Source organism: Heterocephalus glaber, unplaced genomic scaffold (assembly GCF_053883595.1).
Source record: "Heterocephalus glaber isolate CG9 unplaced genomic scaffold, H.glaber_assembly_v1.0 deba00001497, whole genome shotgun sequence".
Taxonomy (NCBI): domain Eukaryota; kingdom Metazoa; phylum Chordata; class Mammalia; order Rodentia; family Bathyergidae; genus Heterocephalus; species Heterocephalus glaber.
Genome location: NW_028258320.1, coordinates 47,829,002 through 47,846,563, shown reverse-complemented (window position 1 = coordinate 47,846,563; position 17,562 = coordinate 47,829,002). Strand labels below are relative to the sequence as shown.

At 40.3% G+C, this 17,562-nt stretch overlaps 1 protein-coding gene across 3 annotated transcripts in view; it reads left to right on the top strand.

The window, feature by feature from the left end:
* The window catches only part of Crtac1 (cartilage acidic protein 1), a 141,252-nt gene that overhangs the window by 13,653 nt on the left and 110,037 nt on the right, over positions 1-17,562 (top strand). For all 3 annotated transcript variants that reach the window (XM_004838628.4, XM_004838629.4, XM_087185095.1), the window contains exon 2: positions 4,537-4,736. In XM_004838628.4, the coding sequence (XP_004838685.1) occupies positions 4,537-4,736 (200 nt within the window). The remainder of the gene's footprint in view (positions 1-4,536; positions 4,737-17,562) is intronic.

The window sequence follows — 17,562 nt, the reverse complement described above, 5'->3', positions numbered from 1 at the left end:
TTTAAAGAAATCTGATTCCCAGGTTGCTTCCTAGGCCAATTAAGTCACAATATCTTGGCAGGGTGTGGTGGCACACGCCTGTGATCCCAGCACTTGGGAGGCTGAGGTAGGAGAATTGCCTTGAGTTTGAGGCCAGGCTGGGTTAAATAGTGAGCTGAAGGCCAGACTGGACTACACAGCAAGACCCTCACTCAGCACCCCCCCACAAGTCACAATATCTTGGGATAAGACCCATACATCAGTATTTTTTTATTGTGGTAAACATAAAATATATATAAAATATAAATATATAAAACACAAAATTTACCAGTGGTGTTAAGCAAACTCACACTTATGCAGCCATCTCCATCATCCATCTCCAGAACTCTTTCATTTTCCCAAAATGAAACACTATGCCCATTAAATACCTACTCTCCACTCTTCCTTCTCTCCAGCTCCTATTTGCTGTCTCTGTGAATTTGATTACTCTCTGTTCCTCATGTAAGTGAAATCTAACAATATCTCCTTTTTTGACTAGCTTATTCAACTAGTAAAATATCTTCAAGATTAACCCACACTATAGCACATGTCAGAATTTTATTCCCTTTTAAAGTTGAACAATATTCCAATGTATGTATTTACTACATTTTGTTTACCCATTTGTCCATCCATTGACATTTTGGTTCCTTCTACCTTTTGACTATTGTGACTAATGCTGCTAGCCACATGGGTGTATGAATATCTGTTAAATAAATCTTTTAATTATTTTGCATATATACTCAGAAGTGGAATTGCTAGATCATATAGTAATTCTATTTCGATATTTTTGAGGAACTGGCATACTGTTTTCCACAGCAGCTGCACCATTTTACATTCCTACCAGCAATACACAAAGCTCCAGTTTCTCTATAGCCTCACCAACACTTGTTATTTTCTGGTTTTTTGATTATAGTCATGCTAATAGGTATAAAATGATATGTCATTGTGTTTTGATTTGCATTTACTATATAGTTAGTAATATTTCATGATTGTATTGGCCATTTGTGTCTCTTTAGAATAATGTCTATTCAAATCCTTTGCCCACTTTGAATAAGGTTGTTTTGTTTTTTTATTGTGTTGTAGCAGTTTATTGATATATTCTGGATATTAATACCTTATCAGATTTATGATTTGCAAATATTTTCCTCCATTCTGTGGGTTGTCTTGTCACTGTTTTGATAATGTCCTTGAATGCACATGTTTTTAATTTTGATGTATCCCATTTCATCTATTTTTTTCTTTCATTGCCTGTGCTTTTGGTGTCTTATCGAAGAAATCATTGTCAGGCATGAGGATTTTTTAAAGCTCCCTAAGTGATTCCAGTGTACAGCCAAGATTAAGCAATGTTTCTCAATTTTAGTGTACATTCAAATCACCTGAAATCTTGTTAAAATGCATATTCTGATTTATTAGGTCTGAGGTGAGGCCCAAGTTTCTACATTTCCGACAGACTCTTAAATGATGCTAATGCTGCTGGTCTATGGACCACTCTGAGTAGCTAGGGTACAGAGAAGCATTTTAATGACTTCTTTCATCTGAATACTTAGAGGATAGATATTTATCAGATCTTCTCCTAAGCTTCATCACCATAACTGTTTCCTGACTCATCATCAAGATAACCCACCACTTACCCTCTAACTTTCGATTGAGCCAAGCAACCCTGGTGGGTGCATGGGTTACATCTGGCATGGCAGAGGAATGAAATGTAAAGGAAACATTCTCCCTGCCCTGCTCTCCCCAGGGGAGGCCATTCACTGGTCTACCCTTGCTGAGTGAATTCAAGATCCACATAAATGTTGACTTGTTTCTCTCCAGCCTTGGCTTCTTTGAGGGTACTACTGTAGGACTCTCCTGGAAAGCTGTTGTGCTCAGAAAGGAAAACCGTACAGGTTGGTCTCAAGTTTATAGAAGAAGCCAGTATGGAAGTAGAGAGAGATTCCTGAAAGTCTACTTCTCAAAAAATCCTTTAATCCATCATAAAATTTTAGAGTCAGAAAAGACTTACTTAGAGATCTCCTCCCAAACCTTAATGTTGGAGAAGAAGGCTGGGATCTAAAGAGGTTGTGACTTGTTTAAGATCACCAAGCAAAATAGAAGTGAGCTCACAAATACTTAGCTTTTTATTCATCTTGCTGTAGGGTATTTATCTGGAAATGAGTAACACAGAATAGCTTCTCTCTTTTTTTTTTTAATTTTATTTTTTTGATACTAGGGATCGAACTCAGGACCTTGTGCTTGCGAGGCAGGCGGCAGAACCACTGGGCTAAATCCCCGGCCCCTCTTTTTTTATTTTTAACCTGACTTCTTTAATTAAAAGTTCTACTTTTCAAAGAAAAGGTAAAAATTAAGAAGCTGAATCATAGTTCTTGTCCTTCATGTCCTCCCCTAGAAAATTTCTACCAGTTGGGCTCACATTACCCTAATAGAACCCCATCCCTGGGGGCAGTGACTCAAGCTGCAGGTAAGATGCTTGAAGGAATTAACTAACTTCTAGAAGGCATGCCCAATGCCACTTTCTCTTCCATGCCCATTGCAGATGTTGTAAGCTGATGACTCTTCCCAGCCACTGCCAATCAATTGGATTTGGCTCTCAAATTAAACTCATTTGCTGTCCCTTAAATAGAGGTCATACCTTGAAAAGTCCAGTGATCTTCAGATCTGCATTATATTTCATTGTGTCTATGCTGGTTATTAAATACTCTTTACCTTCCTACCCCCACCCCAGCTGCTTATTATCCAATTATGAGTTTCCTTGATCCTATCAAACTTCGGCCACATTGCAGAGCTCTTACAGTGATGCATTTGTCTTTAGTGACTAGACAGCCAGAGAGAAGATACTGTCCCATTCTGATGCCTCTGTAATTTGGAATAACCTCAGTCTGCTAGTACAACTCCCAACATGAGCCCTGTGGACACACTGTAGGAACCTCCTTACCAGAAAGACTCACCCAGCTAGTTCTGCCCTGCATTTGGAACCCTGCCCCTGTACCTCTCTCCAGCCTGTCCAGCAAGGCGTCAGGGAAGCTTCTGCTCCTGGAAAACTCTGAAGGCAGCGCCTGGGCCCTTCAATGTAGTCTCTGGCTCTTGGAGCCAGCTCATTTGCTGGCAAGAGCATCTGTCTCTATATGGGAGACAGTCTTCAGATCTTCTTTGCACTTCCACATTAAGGCATCAGCCTCACTCAGCCTTGCTCTTAGCTGCCAGATGCACTGACAAGACAGCAGCAAAAGTTCCATCAGAAAGAGGTTTTCTGCCTGTTGAAGGCAGGAAGGTGGCTCGTGGCCTGACAGGACGACAGTTTTAAAGAGAGTGGCCAGGGCAGCATAAGGATTGCCAACCCCCCTGTGACAAGAGAGAGAGGAACTTCTGGGCCTAGAATTTCTTGGCTGTTTTAAGATACAGGACTGGACCTGCACAGGTTTTGTGGGACTTGTATTAGTGAACCTTCAGAACACTCCACAGGGGCTGATTCTACTCCAAGAAGTCAGGAGAGCCATTTTGGGGTGGCGCCATCTGCTGCATTCTAAGTGTTTCCCTTGCTCACAGTCAGAGGGGGCGGAGTCCTTCCACCTCACTGGCCTTTCTCAACTGTCTCCTGGGTGAGTGCCACAGGCTCCCATAGCCCCAGGCTGCTTGGCAACACCCTGAGTTATGTTACAGATATAATAATGAATTATACAATGCATTATACATAATTAATTTATAATAAAACACGCAAGCAATGGTTTAATTTCTCCAAGTGAATGATGTGCTGCTTGCCAGACCTTGCTGGAATGTATCCCCTAACTGACTGTTTCTTGGTCTGGAGGCAATGGCCAGCTGCCCTAGGGAGGTATCTTGGTTTGGGGAACCTGCCAAGTCACAGATTCCCCCAAGGCTACCTCTGGGGTATGTTCCACAAGAGGACAACCCTTCACCAATTCTGTTATTCTATACCTTCAGACTCGTGGGGAGTCTCACCTCCACCTCTGCACTGTTTTAGATGTTACTTTCTGCATTTTTCCAAACTTTCTCCCGTAGTATGGAAGATGCCTATATTTTATATACTCTATCCCGTCTTTCTTCTTTCTTCCCCCCTTCTGCCTTGCCTTTCTCCTCCCTTCCTTCCTTTTCTTTTCTACTTCTGTCCTTCCTTCCACATATATTGAGTACCTGTTATTTACCCTGTTTTTGACTTGGTGTATACAGTGAGTAAAATAGACAAAGATCCTTGCTCAAGTGGAGTTTATATTCTAGCAGAGGAAGACAGACAGTAAATAAGTGTAAAAAAAATAACTAAATTATGTTGTATGTTTTTCAGTGTTGGGCACTATAGAAAATAGGAAAGCAGAGCAGGATAAAGGTGGTCTGCTATGATAGAGCAGGTTGCAGTTTTAAAGAGGGTGGTCAAGACACCCTAAGGATTGCAAAGCCCTCATAACAAGGGAGAAAGGAACTTCTGGGCCTAGCTGGAATTGGATTTTCCTGGCTGCTTTAGCTACAGGATCTTTCAGCAATGTTTGTAACTTTTGGTTTCAGATGTTCAGAATGTTACTGTTTCTGCTGCTGCTGTGGTTTCTGCCTTCCGCTGAGGGGTCCCAGCAGGCTGAACCTATGTTCATTGCAGTCACCAACTCGGTTCTGCCCCCCGACTATGACAGCAACCCAACTCAGCTCAACTATGGTGTGGCAGTTACTGATGTAGACCACGATGGGGACTTCGAGATCGTTGTGGCAGGGTAAGTGCCTCCTAAACCTAAGTCTGACAGATATTTAATCAGATTTTTATGACATGGTTATATAACAGATAACTCGGAAACCTTGTGAAAATACCTGCTCTTATGCATAGGTTGGTGGTACTCAGCCTAAGCCTGGCCACCTTGGCCATGGTTCTGGAATGCTATGTGTTGCTCTTTGCCACAGCAGGAAGTTAAGAAGGAGGGCGATTTGGAAGAAGATTGATCCACAGACTTTTCTCTCTTGTAACATTTAAGCCTTCTTGGTTATACAGGTATAACCTTTTCCAGAGGGGCTCTAAGATCTCTATGTAGAGGGGCTTAAAGGTGATAATCATAGTAGGAGATGCTCGATGCTGCCTTTGCACAGCACTTTATTTGATATTAAGACTATTAATTGCCCATTTCAAAGAAGAGGGGAAGGTGGGAATCAAGGGGGTTAGTTAAGCTTCCTCTAACCATTCCTTGGTACCCACTGCTTCCTTCTCTCCTGAAAAAGCAAGAAAAGCATCACCTTGGTATTTAAGTAGCTTGAGTGAATGCCTAGGTGTACAACCTCCCTGTTGTACAACCTTGAGTCAGTTCCTTACTCTCTGCGATTCAGATATATCATATAGAAAAGAGGATGGCTTTTTTTACATAGTAATGGCTTGTTCCAAAGTTTCAATAGGCTATCACACATGACAGAACATTGTAAATTCTGCCAGTCACCATTGATAATTATTATTTATTAAGCACTAGTATGTGCCAGGGACTGTATATCAGCTTATTTCACGTGCCTCATCTTATTTCATCCTCCTGATAATGCTATCGTTCAGTTTAGAGCAAAGGAAATGGAGGTTCAGAGACAGTAAGCAACTTGCCCTCTGTCAAATAAATAATAAGTGCACGAGACAGGATTTGAACTTCAAGTCTTCCTAATTCCAGTGCTGCCAAACTACACTATACAAAGTTTAGTTATCATTTCAAAAATCAGTCAATCACTAAAAACACTACAGGGGCTTGTTGACCTTATTCTGGGAGGCCTGAGCTTTTATAATAGCTCTGAATAAAGTGCTGGGCAGGTGACATTATTTGTAGCAGTTGCACGTAACAATAAAGAGGATTGTCCCGAGTTCGATCCTTGGTACCAAAAAAAAGCATTGACCTTGGAACTGGAAGACCTGGTGTTAATTTAACCCTACCCAATCCAATAGTTATGGACCTTGTGCAACTCATTTAACTCCACAGACCAACTTTCTTCATCTGTAAAATGGGTGTAAAAACTGCTATGCCTACCTCCCAGGGTAGTTGTGAAGGTCCATGGTGATGATGTTTTGAAAAGATACTTTGTAAAGTTCCTTTCCTCTTTCATTATTCATTTCTTCTATGCTGTGAAGAGGAGAGGTACTAGATTCTAGACCTTCTAGAAGGTCAGGATTAGAGTGCCATCCAGTAGAACTTTCTGTGATGACATAAATGTTCTATGTTAGTGTAGTATCCATTAGCCACACATGGCTAGTAAGCATTTGAAATATGACTAGTTTGAGCAAGTAATTGAATTTTTAATTTGATTTAATTTTAATTAAATAGCCACATTTAGATTAGACAGTTCCATTTGGGGCTTTTAGAAGGAAAAACTAAAGAGAAGACTATGACAGAGAAAAGGAAAATCAGAATGACTGTAGCGATCCTTTCCACCCACAGGGAGCTGAGCAGTACTGCAGGTAGCTGCTGGCCTGTGTTCAGCTCTGTGACTGCCCAGGCTCTCTCTAAGTCAGAGAAGCCCTCCTGGCCAAGCTCATGCCCAGCTTGACTCTCAGAGCCATGTGCCACCCCGCCAAAGTCTCTGGTTAGAGGACTCTGATGTACTTCTGAGATGCTCTGGTTGCCCCACCTCCTGCTGGGTGACCCCAGCTTCCCTTGGTAGGAGCTGGGGACAGAGAACAGTGAGACAGCCGTCCTTCCCTTATCCCACCTACTCTTAGTTACTACTAGCATGCTCTTCTTTCATCTCAGATGATGGTATACTCTTGTATTTCCACAAATTAACATGGAAAAATTAAGACCTGAAATGTGAACAAAAAGTCTATTCATCCTCTTTCCCTCTCTTTCTGGGACACCTGGCAGGAGCCTCCAGGCCCAGCAATCAAAAAATCACGCTGTCCCCACAGCAAAGACATCTCTGGTCTCAGCAACTTACACACCCTTCACCAAACAGTAGCTCTGGTTCACGCAGCCCAATGCTCCCCCTCCCCAGTCACTTCAGGAGACCTTTGGTTTTCTCTTGCTCTGGTGCTCACTCTTCTCTCAGGGCTCCAGAGGAAGTTGAAGAAAGGGCATGGAGAGCCCAACACACTTCGTAAGGAAGACACAAGAGCTGCTTGCAGCTTAGGTTTATTTTTTTTTGTCATTATTCTACCTTTGTGGCACCTCTCTCCAAGAAACCCCAAAACAAGAGTTATGGGCTGCACCACCTCATCCCTGTCCATCTTTCAGTGGCAATGAACTGACCTAATAATGAAATTCTTGTCCTTCAGTTGCTTCTGATCTGGGTCTGTTTGTGAAGAAGCAGAACAATTTGGTAGCAGGATTTTCAGTGTCTCCTTGTCTTTTCCAGGTCAAAGACAATGCTTTAGGTCCATCCATTGCGGAGGTCAGGTCCTAGAACCCTAATCTAAAGGTATTTTCCAGCGCTAGTCTCCCTCCCACTCATCCTTTTATGTGCAGGGGTTTGTTTGCACCTGCGTTTCCTAAGCCTGCAGCTTCTTCCTTTCCAAGCTCTGGGCATGCATTTCATCTTTCTCTGCCATGAAGTCTTTTTCTTTCTCTTCTAAGGAACTCAAGAAATTTGCTTTTGTGTCCTTTTGGTAGAGAAACTAACCATTATTTATATCTGCTTAGAATGATGTCTAAACCTTGACTAGCTTGCTGCTTACTGGTCCTGTAGGACATTGGAGTTGACCTTTGGAAACCACAAACCAACATCCAGGGTTTTGATCTTGGATCAGCCATTCAGAAAGACCCCTGTCCCTTCTCCCACGGAAGGGTTACATCAGGCAGCCTCTGTCTGAGAAAGCTTGGGATGCTGTGTGCTATTTTGAAAGATGTATTTGTTGCTCACCTCCAGCAAAGGATGAGATACACCGAGGACAGTGTGGCAAAATTGGGCAGCCTCCCAGCTCCAGGTCAGGGTTTCTTTGTGGCTGTTGTGAAGCATTGTGAATTCACAGAGCATCAGAAAGAGACGTTCTAATTTAAGTACCAAAATACATTCCAAAGGCAAATATAACTTCTTATTATCTTCAGCATAGGATGATTTGTCACTGTCTTCTCCTTTGGGCCAGATAACCAAGAGTTGACTGTACAGACATATTTAAATCAGAATCTTGGGAGGTCATTTGGTCCACCTCTATAGTAGTTGGAAGCTCCATTTACTATGAAGTGCCATCCCAGGGAATATGTGTGATCATTTTGCAACCCATGGCAATGGTTACTTATGTCAAGCCAATTTGACTAATTCAAATCCCTAGGGTTTAATCTGTCCTTTTTTCTAGCTTTTGTTTTGCTATTGCCTTTAAAGCAATAGCACATGGTCACCGTCTTTTCAAATAATGACAGCTAGGATCACTACCCTGCCTTTCATCCCACATGGACTTCTGTCAGCAGTTCTGATTTTGACTCCTTCCTTTTCACCCACCCTACATCCATATTTAACTGTTTCCCTCTCTGGTTGTAGACTCTCTGTTTAAGAATCATGTATCAGGAGGTGAAGTTTTTAAAAACTGAATTTGAATGGCTTTACTCAGGGCACCTGCAGTCCTGCTCTGGACAGCCCTACCATCTATTATCTTATAGATCTTTCCATTACCTGCCCCCTGAAGGCCTTTACTTTTGCTATCCCTGGGATAATGGCTAGCTCTTCAGTTTATAAGGCTTCCAGTACTTGAACTTGCCTTGAATTTGTTGACCTTGTAGTGTGTCTGGCTCCACCCTTGTTGCTTTGAGTATTTACTCTTTGAATAGGTTTGTTTTGTTTTGCTTTTTTGGTATCCTTGTTCTGGATATTGACGGCATTGATTTTGAGCGTGTTGCAGGTGGGTTCTTGTTGTGTTTCGGATTCTTGAGTTAATTATGATGGAAGGCATGTGCGTGCCTTGGACTCTGGGAGGAGCAGAAAATGACCGGCCTTTGTTCTGCGGGGATGGGGGAGGGAACTGGCCGGCTTGAGGCTCCTCTGCCACAGCTGGGCGAGTGCCTCTGCATATGGAGGGCTTATCTGTTAACCGGCAGGTGAATGATTGCCGTCTGCTCACCACAGCCTCCCCGCAGGGTGAGGGGAGGATTTGATCACCCTCAGAGACAGCTTTGCACGCACAAACTATTGAAGATCTTCAGGGCTGGTTCTCTGGGTAAATGGAAAGCCCAGTGGCTTCCCCTTTCTCAGTGCAACTAAACACCCAATCTACAGGCTCACAGAGTCTGGAAAGGAATGCTTGTTGATGACAATCCTGTACAGTTCCTTTAGGGCAGCTTTTGCTTCCTGGGATATCCCCGGAGGTCTGAGATAATCCCCCTGTCCTCTCAGTTTCCAACAGGAGTTTGCTCACACGGAGAGACTGTAGTGGTTGTAAAGTTTAAATCAAGATTTAGATCAGTTTTTCTACACAAAGAGCATTCATTTGATAAAATCTTAACACATTCTTCACACTTGGGAGGGTTTCGTTTAAAGGGTGCTACATGTTGGAAAGCAGTGTATTATTTTTTTCCTAATTTTGCAACTATGTCAGGAAACTTTTTTAATTTACAAAAGTTAATTGAATTATTTAAAAGGCAAATTGTATTCAATTACCAGATTAATCATGATCATAGAGGAGATATTTTTGCCATTGAATATAATAAAAACAATAATAAAGAATGGAACATTTATCTATGATTTAATCAAACCAGCAGCATTTATACTTATTATTTATTATAAATATAGATGGATACATGTAGTATACACACACTTATATATAATACATATAGAGAGGTATAGTAGATATGTGTGATACATATATATGTAATACTATAATATTTAAATATATGTACCTACACACATTTACACATGCTTTTAACAAAATGGAAGTATTTTTTAACTTTCAAACCTGTTGCTTTGTAAAATATAACATTTTAATAAATTTAATCATCAGTTTTGACAGTATCCTAAAATGTTACCTTCATTAAGTTTTTCTTTCTTTTTAAACTTAAAATATATTTTACCTTTTGTTAGACTTAAATATATTTTGCTGCAAAAGAAAAAATTACACAACCTAGATGGAGGTAAAAATCTACCTTTCCCAACTTCCAAGCCCATCCCATTTCCCTCTCAGAATAACAACTGTTTCCAGCTTGGTATTTATGCTTCCAGAAATCTCTGTGTTATAGACAGATAGGTAAGTAGATAAATAGATATAGAGATATATAGAAAGATTCTGTTACATAAATTTCTATGATATATATATATAAAATTTTTGGAAGAATCACACTGATACATATTATTCTCCTTGTTTTTCACTGTATAATATGCTCAAATATGTAGATCTAGCTTTTTAAAAGAGTTGACTGGTAAAAAAAAAAAAAAAGTTGCTTGGTGTGGATGTACCATATGCATTTTGCCATTCCTCAAGCGACACTTAAACTGTTTCAAATCTGTGACCATTGCTAATACTGCAGTATTGCATGCACATCCTCACACATACACATGAAGTTTTCTTTAGAATAGATGCCAAGAAGTGGAAATGTTGGATCAAGGATATGTACGTTTTCAGTCTTAATAGATATCACCAAATTGCTTCCAGTTTCAATCTTTTTCTATTTATTCATAGCTAAAGATATACGGTGAGCTTGAGATTATTCAGTTCAACAGCTATTTGAGCACCTACTATGATACAGCCACATATGTTCCAGAGTCTGAACTTTATCAATTTAGATTTAACAGCTCTAAGAAAGAAGAAAAAGGGGAGCTATTCTGTCTCTGCAAAAGAAGCTTGTGCTGGTAAAAATCTTCAATACTTTCTAATTCAAACAACAAAAATGACTTCTACTAAAGCCTTCTCTGCAAAAATGTATTTTTAAATGGCTCACCCTTAACCCTGAGATTCATTGTCATCAGTATCATGGAAGAAAGATTATAGGTACTAGTTCTCCTGCTGTAGGTCAGTGTGGACTGTCTCTGATTTTAAATACTAATAAGACACAAGTTGGAGCAGGAGCCAAGCTTTTTTAACCCATTCTTAACAAGTTCCAAAAAAGTCACTCAGCAGTGCATGGCAGACTTACCAGAGCTGTCTCATTGTTACAAGGATACCTCCTTCTCCCCAGCCTTGGGCAGCCATAAGCAAAGAGCAGAAATGCTACCCCCACCCCCGTTATATACTCTCCTGACCACCTCAAAGGTCTAAGGCTTTGATGTCCTCTTTACCACAGACATACACACAGAAAGGGTTTCAGTAGATGACAGAATAATAGCCTCCCTAAGAGGCCCACATGCTAATCTCTAAAACCTATGGCTATGGTATCTTACATGGCAAAAGGGGTTTTGCATACATGATCAAGTTAAGGACCTCGAGATGGGAGATTATTCTGGGTCATCTGAGGTGGCCAGGTATAATCACAGTGTTCAGTGTTCTAAACATGAAAAAAGAGAAGGTGAAAGTGATTCCATGTGAAACGATTCCTAACCCTCCCTGCTTGGCATTGAAGATGGAAGAACCAAAGATTATGGTGGTTCTTGAGGCTAGCCTAGGTGAGAAGCAGAACTAACCCTAGAACCTCTGGAAAGGAAAGTAGCCCTCTTCCAACACCTTGATTTTTTGCCCAGTGAGACCAAAGTCAGCCTTCTAGCATACAGAACCATAAGATACTCATTTGTATTGTTTTAAACCTTTAGGTTTGTGATGACTTGTCATAGCAGCCATAGGAAACCAATACGTAAAAGGTCAAGGGCTTGAGGTCATTTTTCAGAGAAGTGATGCCCTACTCAGAGCATTTTTAACTGTATTATTTTTATAATTTTAAAGAATAAAATATATTTAACCAACAAATGTATTTTTAAAAAATCAATATCAACACCCTGTCATAGAAACAGTTTTGAAAAGAATTCCTGAAATCATACTTTGTTTCTTGGTGACCATCCAGATTAATTCACCCAGCCACTCTCTGACTGACACCCAGTCTAAAGGTCATCGGGGGTGGTGAAAGGGAATTCAGAGCCTTTAAAAATCTCTGTGCTTGGTGAGATAAACAGACTCAAACTGGGTGAGTTCCTTTGTGACCATTGCCACCCACAAACTACAGGAGTTCCTAGAGGCCAGAAGTCGTCCACACCACTTCTGGCTGGGACTCATGAAGGCCTGGGAGGGGGCATTTGAGTAGCCTCAAAGGGACAGGGAGCCCAAGGGTCTGTTTAACAAGGGGTCCAAGACCTCTCCAGGTCAAAGACAGTATTATGCTTATTTGTTGTCATTTGTTTGCCTTTAAATTTATGTTTTAAAAGACATTTGAACCAAAAAAAACCCCTGATTTTCACAAAGTGAAGTTTTTTTATAAAAAGCCATTCAAAAATAGTGATATAATTAAGATGCTAAAATTGCCTCTGCTGAAAATGGCAGAGCTACTTTTAGTAATGTGAATTTTTCATCCATTCAGAAAGTCATTGTATGCCCTGTCCCTCATCCCTTCCCTGAAGCCTCTCTCCTCCCATTTGTTACAGTGATGGGCTGACAGAGGGCCTTGTCAGTGCCATGGGCCCCCTGCCGGCTGAAGGCACAGGTTCCAGCAGGCACCACTGAGGCTCCCCACACAGCTTCCCAGCACTTGCGTCCTGCCCTGCACGATGGACGCTCAAGCTCTTGGGGACAAGCTATGACCCCTGCCCCCCTCTCCTGTGCAGACCCCTCTCCTGTGCTATGACCCTGCCCCCTAGTCTCCCCATGCATACCCCCTCTCCTCTGCAGTCCTACTGACCTGGGGAGCAGGTGCTTTTATTGTTTTCTTACAAGAATGCAATGGCTCTGACTTAATTTTCCCTCTGAGGAAGAGGTTCATTTTGCAGTGCAAGACTCTAGAAAAACACAAGAAGATGTGAAGAAACTAAAAGCAAACATTCCCACTCCCAAATTTTATCAGGATCTCTCCTGATTTACCTTCACCTGCTTGCAGAGTAGGGTTTTGGAGTGGGGAGAAAAAGCAACATGTGCATGGTACTTTATTGCATCTTCTCATTGTAATCACAGCAGTTCATATGATAAGCAGTATTACACTGATTCTAAGTTACAAAGGTTTTTACATTGTAATATGTCCAAAATTGAGATGTGACTTTCAATTAGCAGCTTTAATTGAAGTGACAGAGGTTTTCCTTTCCTAGAAATACATAAAATAATGATTAGTTTTATTGCTGGTGATGTCTTAGATTGGGGAAAAACATCGTACATAGCACTGTCCCTAATTTGTAGATGAGAAAATCAAGGTTCAGAGATATGTACAGAGTCATGAAGATAGTAAAAATTAGAAATACTAGTTTGTATAAGCCCATTAAGTTAAGCTTGTTAGTGTGTTGTTCAAATCTAATCTTATCCAAATTTTTCCTGCTTGGCTTATTAATAACCAAACAGACTGCTTTGTAATATCCTACTGTGGTGGTGCATTTCTTTCTGTGATTCTGTCAATTTTTGTATTATATACTTTGAAGCCTATTTATTAAGTGTAACTTTAGAATTTGTGTGTTTTCCTGGTGAGTGGATCCATTATTGTTATGAAGTGACCTCATCCATCTCTAATTATGCTTTTGATCTAATATTATTATAGTCATCTTGCTTTCTTTTGGTTAATGTTTGTGAAGTGATATCATTTGGATCTGAAATGTCTCCTAAAGACCCGTGTGTTAAGGGGCTGGTCCCCAGCTTGGCACCATTGAGAAGTAATAGAAACTGTAGGAAGTGGGGTTTAGTGATCTTCCACTCATCAGGTGTGTGCCCTTGAAGGGACCCAGCTGCTTCTTCCTCCTCTCCTTTTGTCATGTCCTGGACATGAGGTAATTGTTCTGCCACACTCTTCCGTCATTGATGGGAGGTGGTACATTGATGCACCACCTTGCCACAGGCCCCAAAACAGTGGGCTAAAACATCATGGACCAACAATAGCATCCAAAAAAATGAAATATCTAGGAATCAGTCTAACAAAAGAAGCAAAAGACCTCTACACTGAAAACTACAGCATTCTGAAAAAAGAGATCGAAGAGGATACAAGAAAATGGAAAGACATCCCTTGTTCCTGGATAGAAAGAACCAATATAGTGAAAATGGCCATACTTCCAAAACTACTATTTAGATTCAATGCAATGCCAATTGAAATTCCAACAATATACTTCATAGACCTAGAGAAAACAATCCAAAAATTCATTTGGAACCATAAGAGACCTAGAATAGCTAGAGCAATTCTAAGCAACAGAGACATGGCTGGGGGTATCACAATACCCAACTTGAAACTATACTACAAAGCTACTGTGATAAAATCAGCATGGTACTGGCAAAGGAACAGACCTGAGGATCAGTGGAATAGATTAGAAGATGCAGAAACAACTCCAGACATGCTCAGCCACCTCATCTTTGACAAAGGAGCCAACCACCATCATTGGAGGAAAGATAGCCTCTTTAATAAATGGTGTTGGAAAAACTGGATTTCAACCTGCCAAAGATTGAAACTAGACCCATATCTATCACCATGCACTAAACTGAGATCTAAGTGGATTAAAGATACAAATATTAAGACAGAAACACTAAACTTGCTGGAAGATAAGTTAAGTAGAACTCTTGAAGACATTGGCATAGGAAAAGACTTCATGAACAAAACGTCAGCAGCACGGGAACTAGCAGAAAGAATCAACAACTGGGATCTCATCTTATTAAAAAGCTTCTGCACTGCAAAAGAAACCACCAACAGAGCTAACAGACAACCTACAATATGGGAAGAAATTTTTAGCAGCTGTACCTCAGACAAAGGACTACTATCTAGAATATATAAAGAATTGAAAAAAATCAGACCCCCCAGATTCAAAGACCCAATTCAAAAATGGGCATCTGAAATGAACAGACATTTCTCAGACAAGGAAGTAAAAGCAGCAAACAAATATATGAAAAAATGTTCAACATCACTCATCATTCGAGAGATGCAGATGAAAACAACACTGAGATTCCACCTCACCCCACAAAGAATGGCTGCTATCAAGAAATCAACAAATAACAAATGCTGGCAGGGCTGTGGGGAGAAAGGAACCCTTCTCCATTGTTGGTGGGAGTGCAGACTGGTGCAACCACTGTGGAAATCAGTATGGAGATACCTCAAAGAACTAGGACTAGAGATCCCATTTGACCCAGCTATTCCCCTGCTGGGTATCTTCCCAAAAGAATTAAAAGAATCCTACCACAGTGATATATGTGCACCCATGTTCATAGTGGCACAATTTGTAATAGCTAAAGCTTGGAAGCAGCCCAAGTGCCTATCAACTGGAGACTGGATAAAGAAAATGTGGGTTTTTTAATAAAATGGAGTACTACTCAGCCATAAAGAATGAAAAACTAGACTCATTTATAGCTAAATGGATGCATATCGAGGCCATACTCTTAAGTGAAATAAATAGGACACATATCCCTAAATACCAAATAGTTTCACTAGTGTTAGAAACTGATAGTGTAAACAAGGGTTAAAATGATTAAAATGAATAATTGATAATTTGAAATAGGAAAAAAGGTCCAAAGATGGAGAAATGAAGTGAGGGGAAGGGGAAAGGAAAAGAGGGAAAGGAAAAACTGTGAGAAAAGGAAAAAAAAAAGGAAATGAAATCTATGTAAACAGGGAAGGGCAGAGGAGGTGAAGGGTGCACAGGCAATGGGGAAAAAAAAATAAGAACCAAGATACATCATGTACAGGTACAAACACCCAATGATAAATGTAAATGAATTGTATACCTAAAATGTACCAATAAAAGAACTAAAAAAATAAAAATAAAATAAAATAAAACATCATGGACCGAAACAGCCAAAACTGCAAGCCAAAATGAACCTTCCTCTTATAAACTAATTATCTCAGATATCTATTATTGTGATGGAAACTGACTAACAAGCCAGGTATATCTTTTTTTATAGTTTTACTTTGAACTTTTCAAAACTTTTATGTTTTATATGTTTCTTATATGCAGCATAAGTTTTTTCAACTGTTTGACATGTCTTTCCTTGCGCTGATGTGTTTCGTCTACTTCCATTTATTGCAAACATTGGTATGTTTAACTTGTTTCTACCATCTTACTTTTTTATTTTCCATCTTTTTAATGCTGCTTTTCTTTCTTTCTTTCTCTCTCTCTTTCTTTTTTTTTTTTTTTTTTTTGTACAAGGGATCAACTCAGGACCTGGTGTTTGCAAGGCAGGCGCAGTGCCGCTGAGCTAAATCCCTAGCCCTTGTTTGCTTTTTTTAAACAATTGATTAATTGAAGGGCATTTTAAATTGAGGATGGGGAAAGTTCATATTTCCTAAATCTCATCTATTTGTCTCCATTGATTTAGAGTTTATTTCCTCTACTTTGTGCATAGGTCAGGGATGTTATGGTGTAGATGGAAAATGTCCCTCAAAAGCCTCATGTGCTCACAGAAGGGACTTGTGGAAAGTGAATGGATCCTGGGAGCATTGTAATCATCAGTGGAATCAACTGCTGGTGAGTTCTTCAGTTGAGTGTGCTATTGGAAGGTGGGCCTGGGGGGAACAGGTGGGCCACTGGGGGAGGGTATATCTCCCTCCCCTGTTCCTTGTTTCTCTCTGATTCCTTACCATCATGATATGAGCAGCATTTGTCCTCTATGCCCCTCTGCCATACAGTTCCTGCCGTGGAGCCGGCCAACCATGAACTGCACCCATGAGCCAAAATAAACTTCCCCTGGGACGGGGATTTAGCTCAGTGATTTCGCCGCCTGCACCTGCTGTGCAAGCGCAAGGACCCAAGTTCTATCCCAGGTACCAAAAAACAAACAAACAAACAAAAAACAAAATAAACTTCCCCTCCTTTAAGTTGCAAGTGTCGGGTATTGTGTTTCAGTGGTGAGGAAAGTGACTAGACAGGGAGAATACTAGGGATTGAACCCAGCAGATATATCCCCACCCTTTTTTTGTGTTTATTTTTGACAAGGTCTCGCTAAATTGCCCAGGTTGGCTTAGACTCACTATCTTCATGCCTCTGCCTCCTGAGTAGCTGAGATTATAGACTCATGCCACTGGGCCTGGTTTATACCCTCTACTTCTGTTCTTTCTGTGATTTACTTTGAAATTTTATGATACCTTTAAATTATAAACTCTAAAATTATCTTAACTTCTTTCTATAATAATACAAGTTTAGTACACTTGAACTCTGAATGTGCCCTCTTTGCATACATATAGTATTTTAGTGTTGCCCTTTGTTAACCTACCAGTTGTTGGTGTTGTGGTTATTGTTTTATATGAAGATCATGTTTTATATTTACATCAACTTTTACTATTTTATTTGCTCATCTTTCTTTCTTGCATCTTAGAAAGACCTATAATAATTTTTTCTTCTTCTTGATTTACCTCCTTTAGATGTGCTTTTATTGAATGCTGGTAAACTCTCAGTTTTTGTTTAATCTAAAAATTCTTTATTGTATCTCCATTCTTTTTTTTTTTTGGTACCGGGGATCGAACTCTGGTCCTTGCGCTTGCACAGCAGGCAGCGAAACCACTGAGCTAAATCCCCGGCCCTGTATCTCCATTCTTGAAAAATCATTTATTAGGTTGACAGCTATTATTCCAT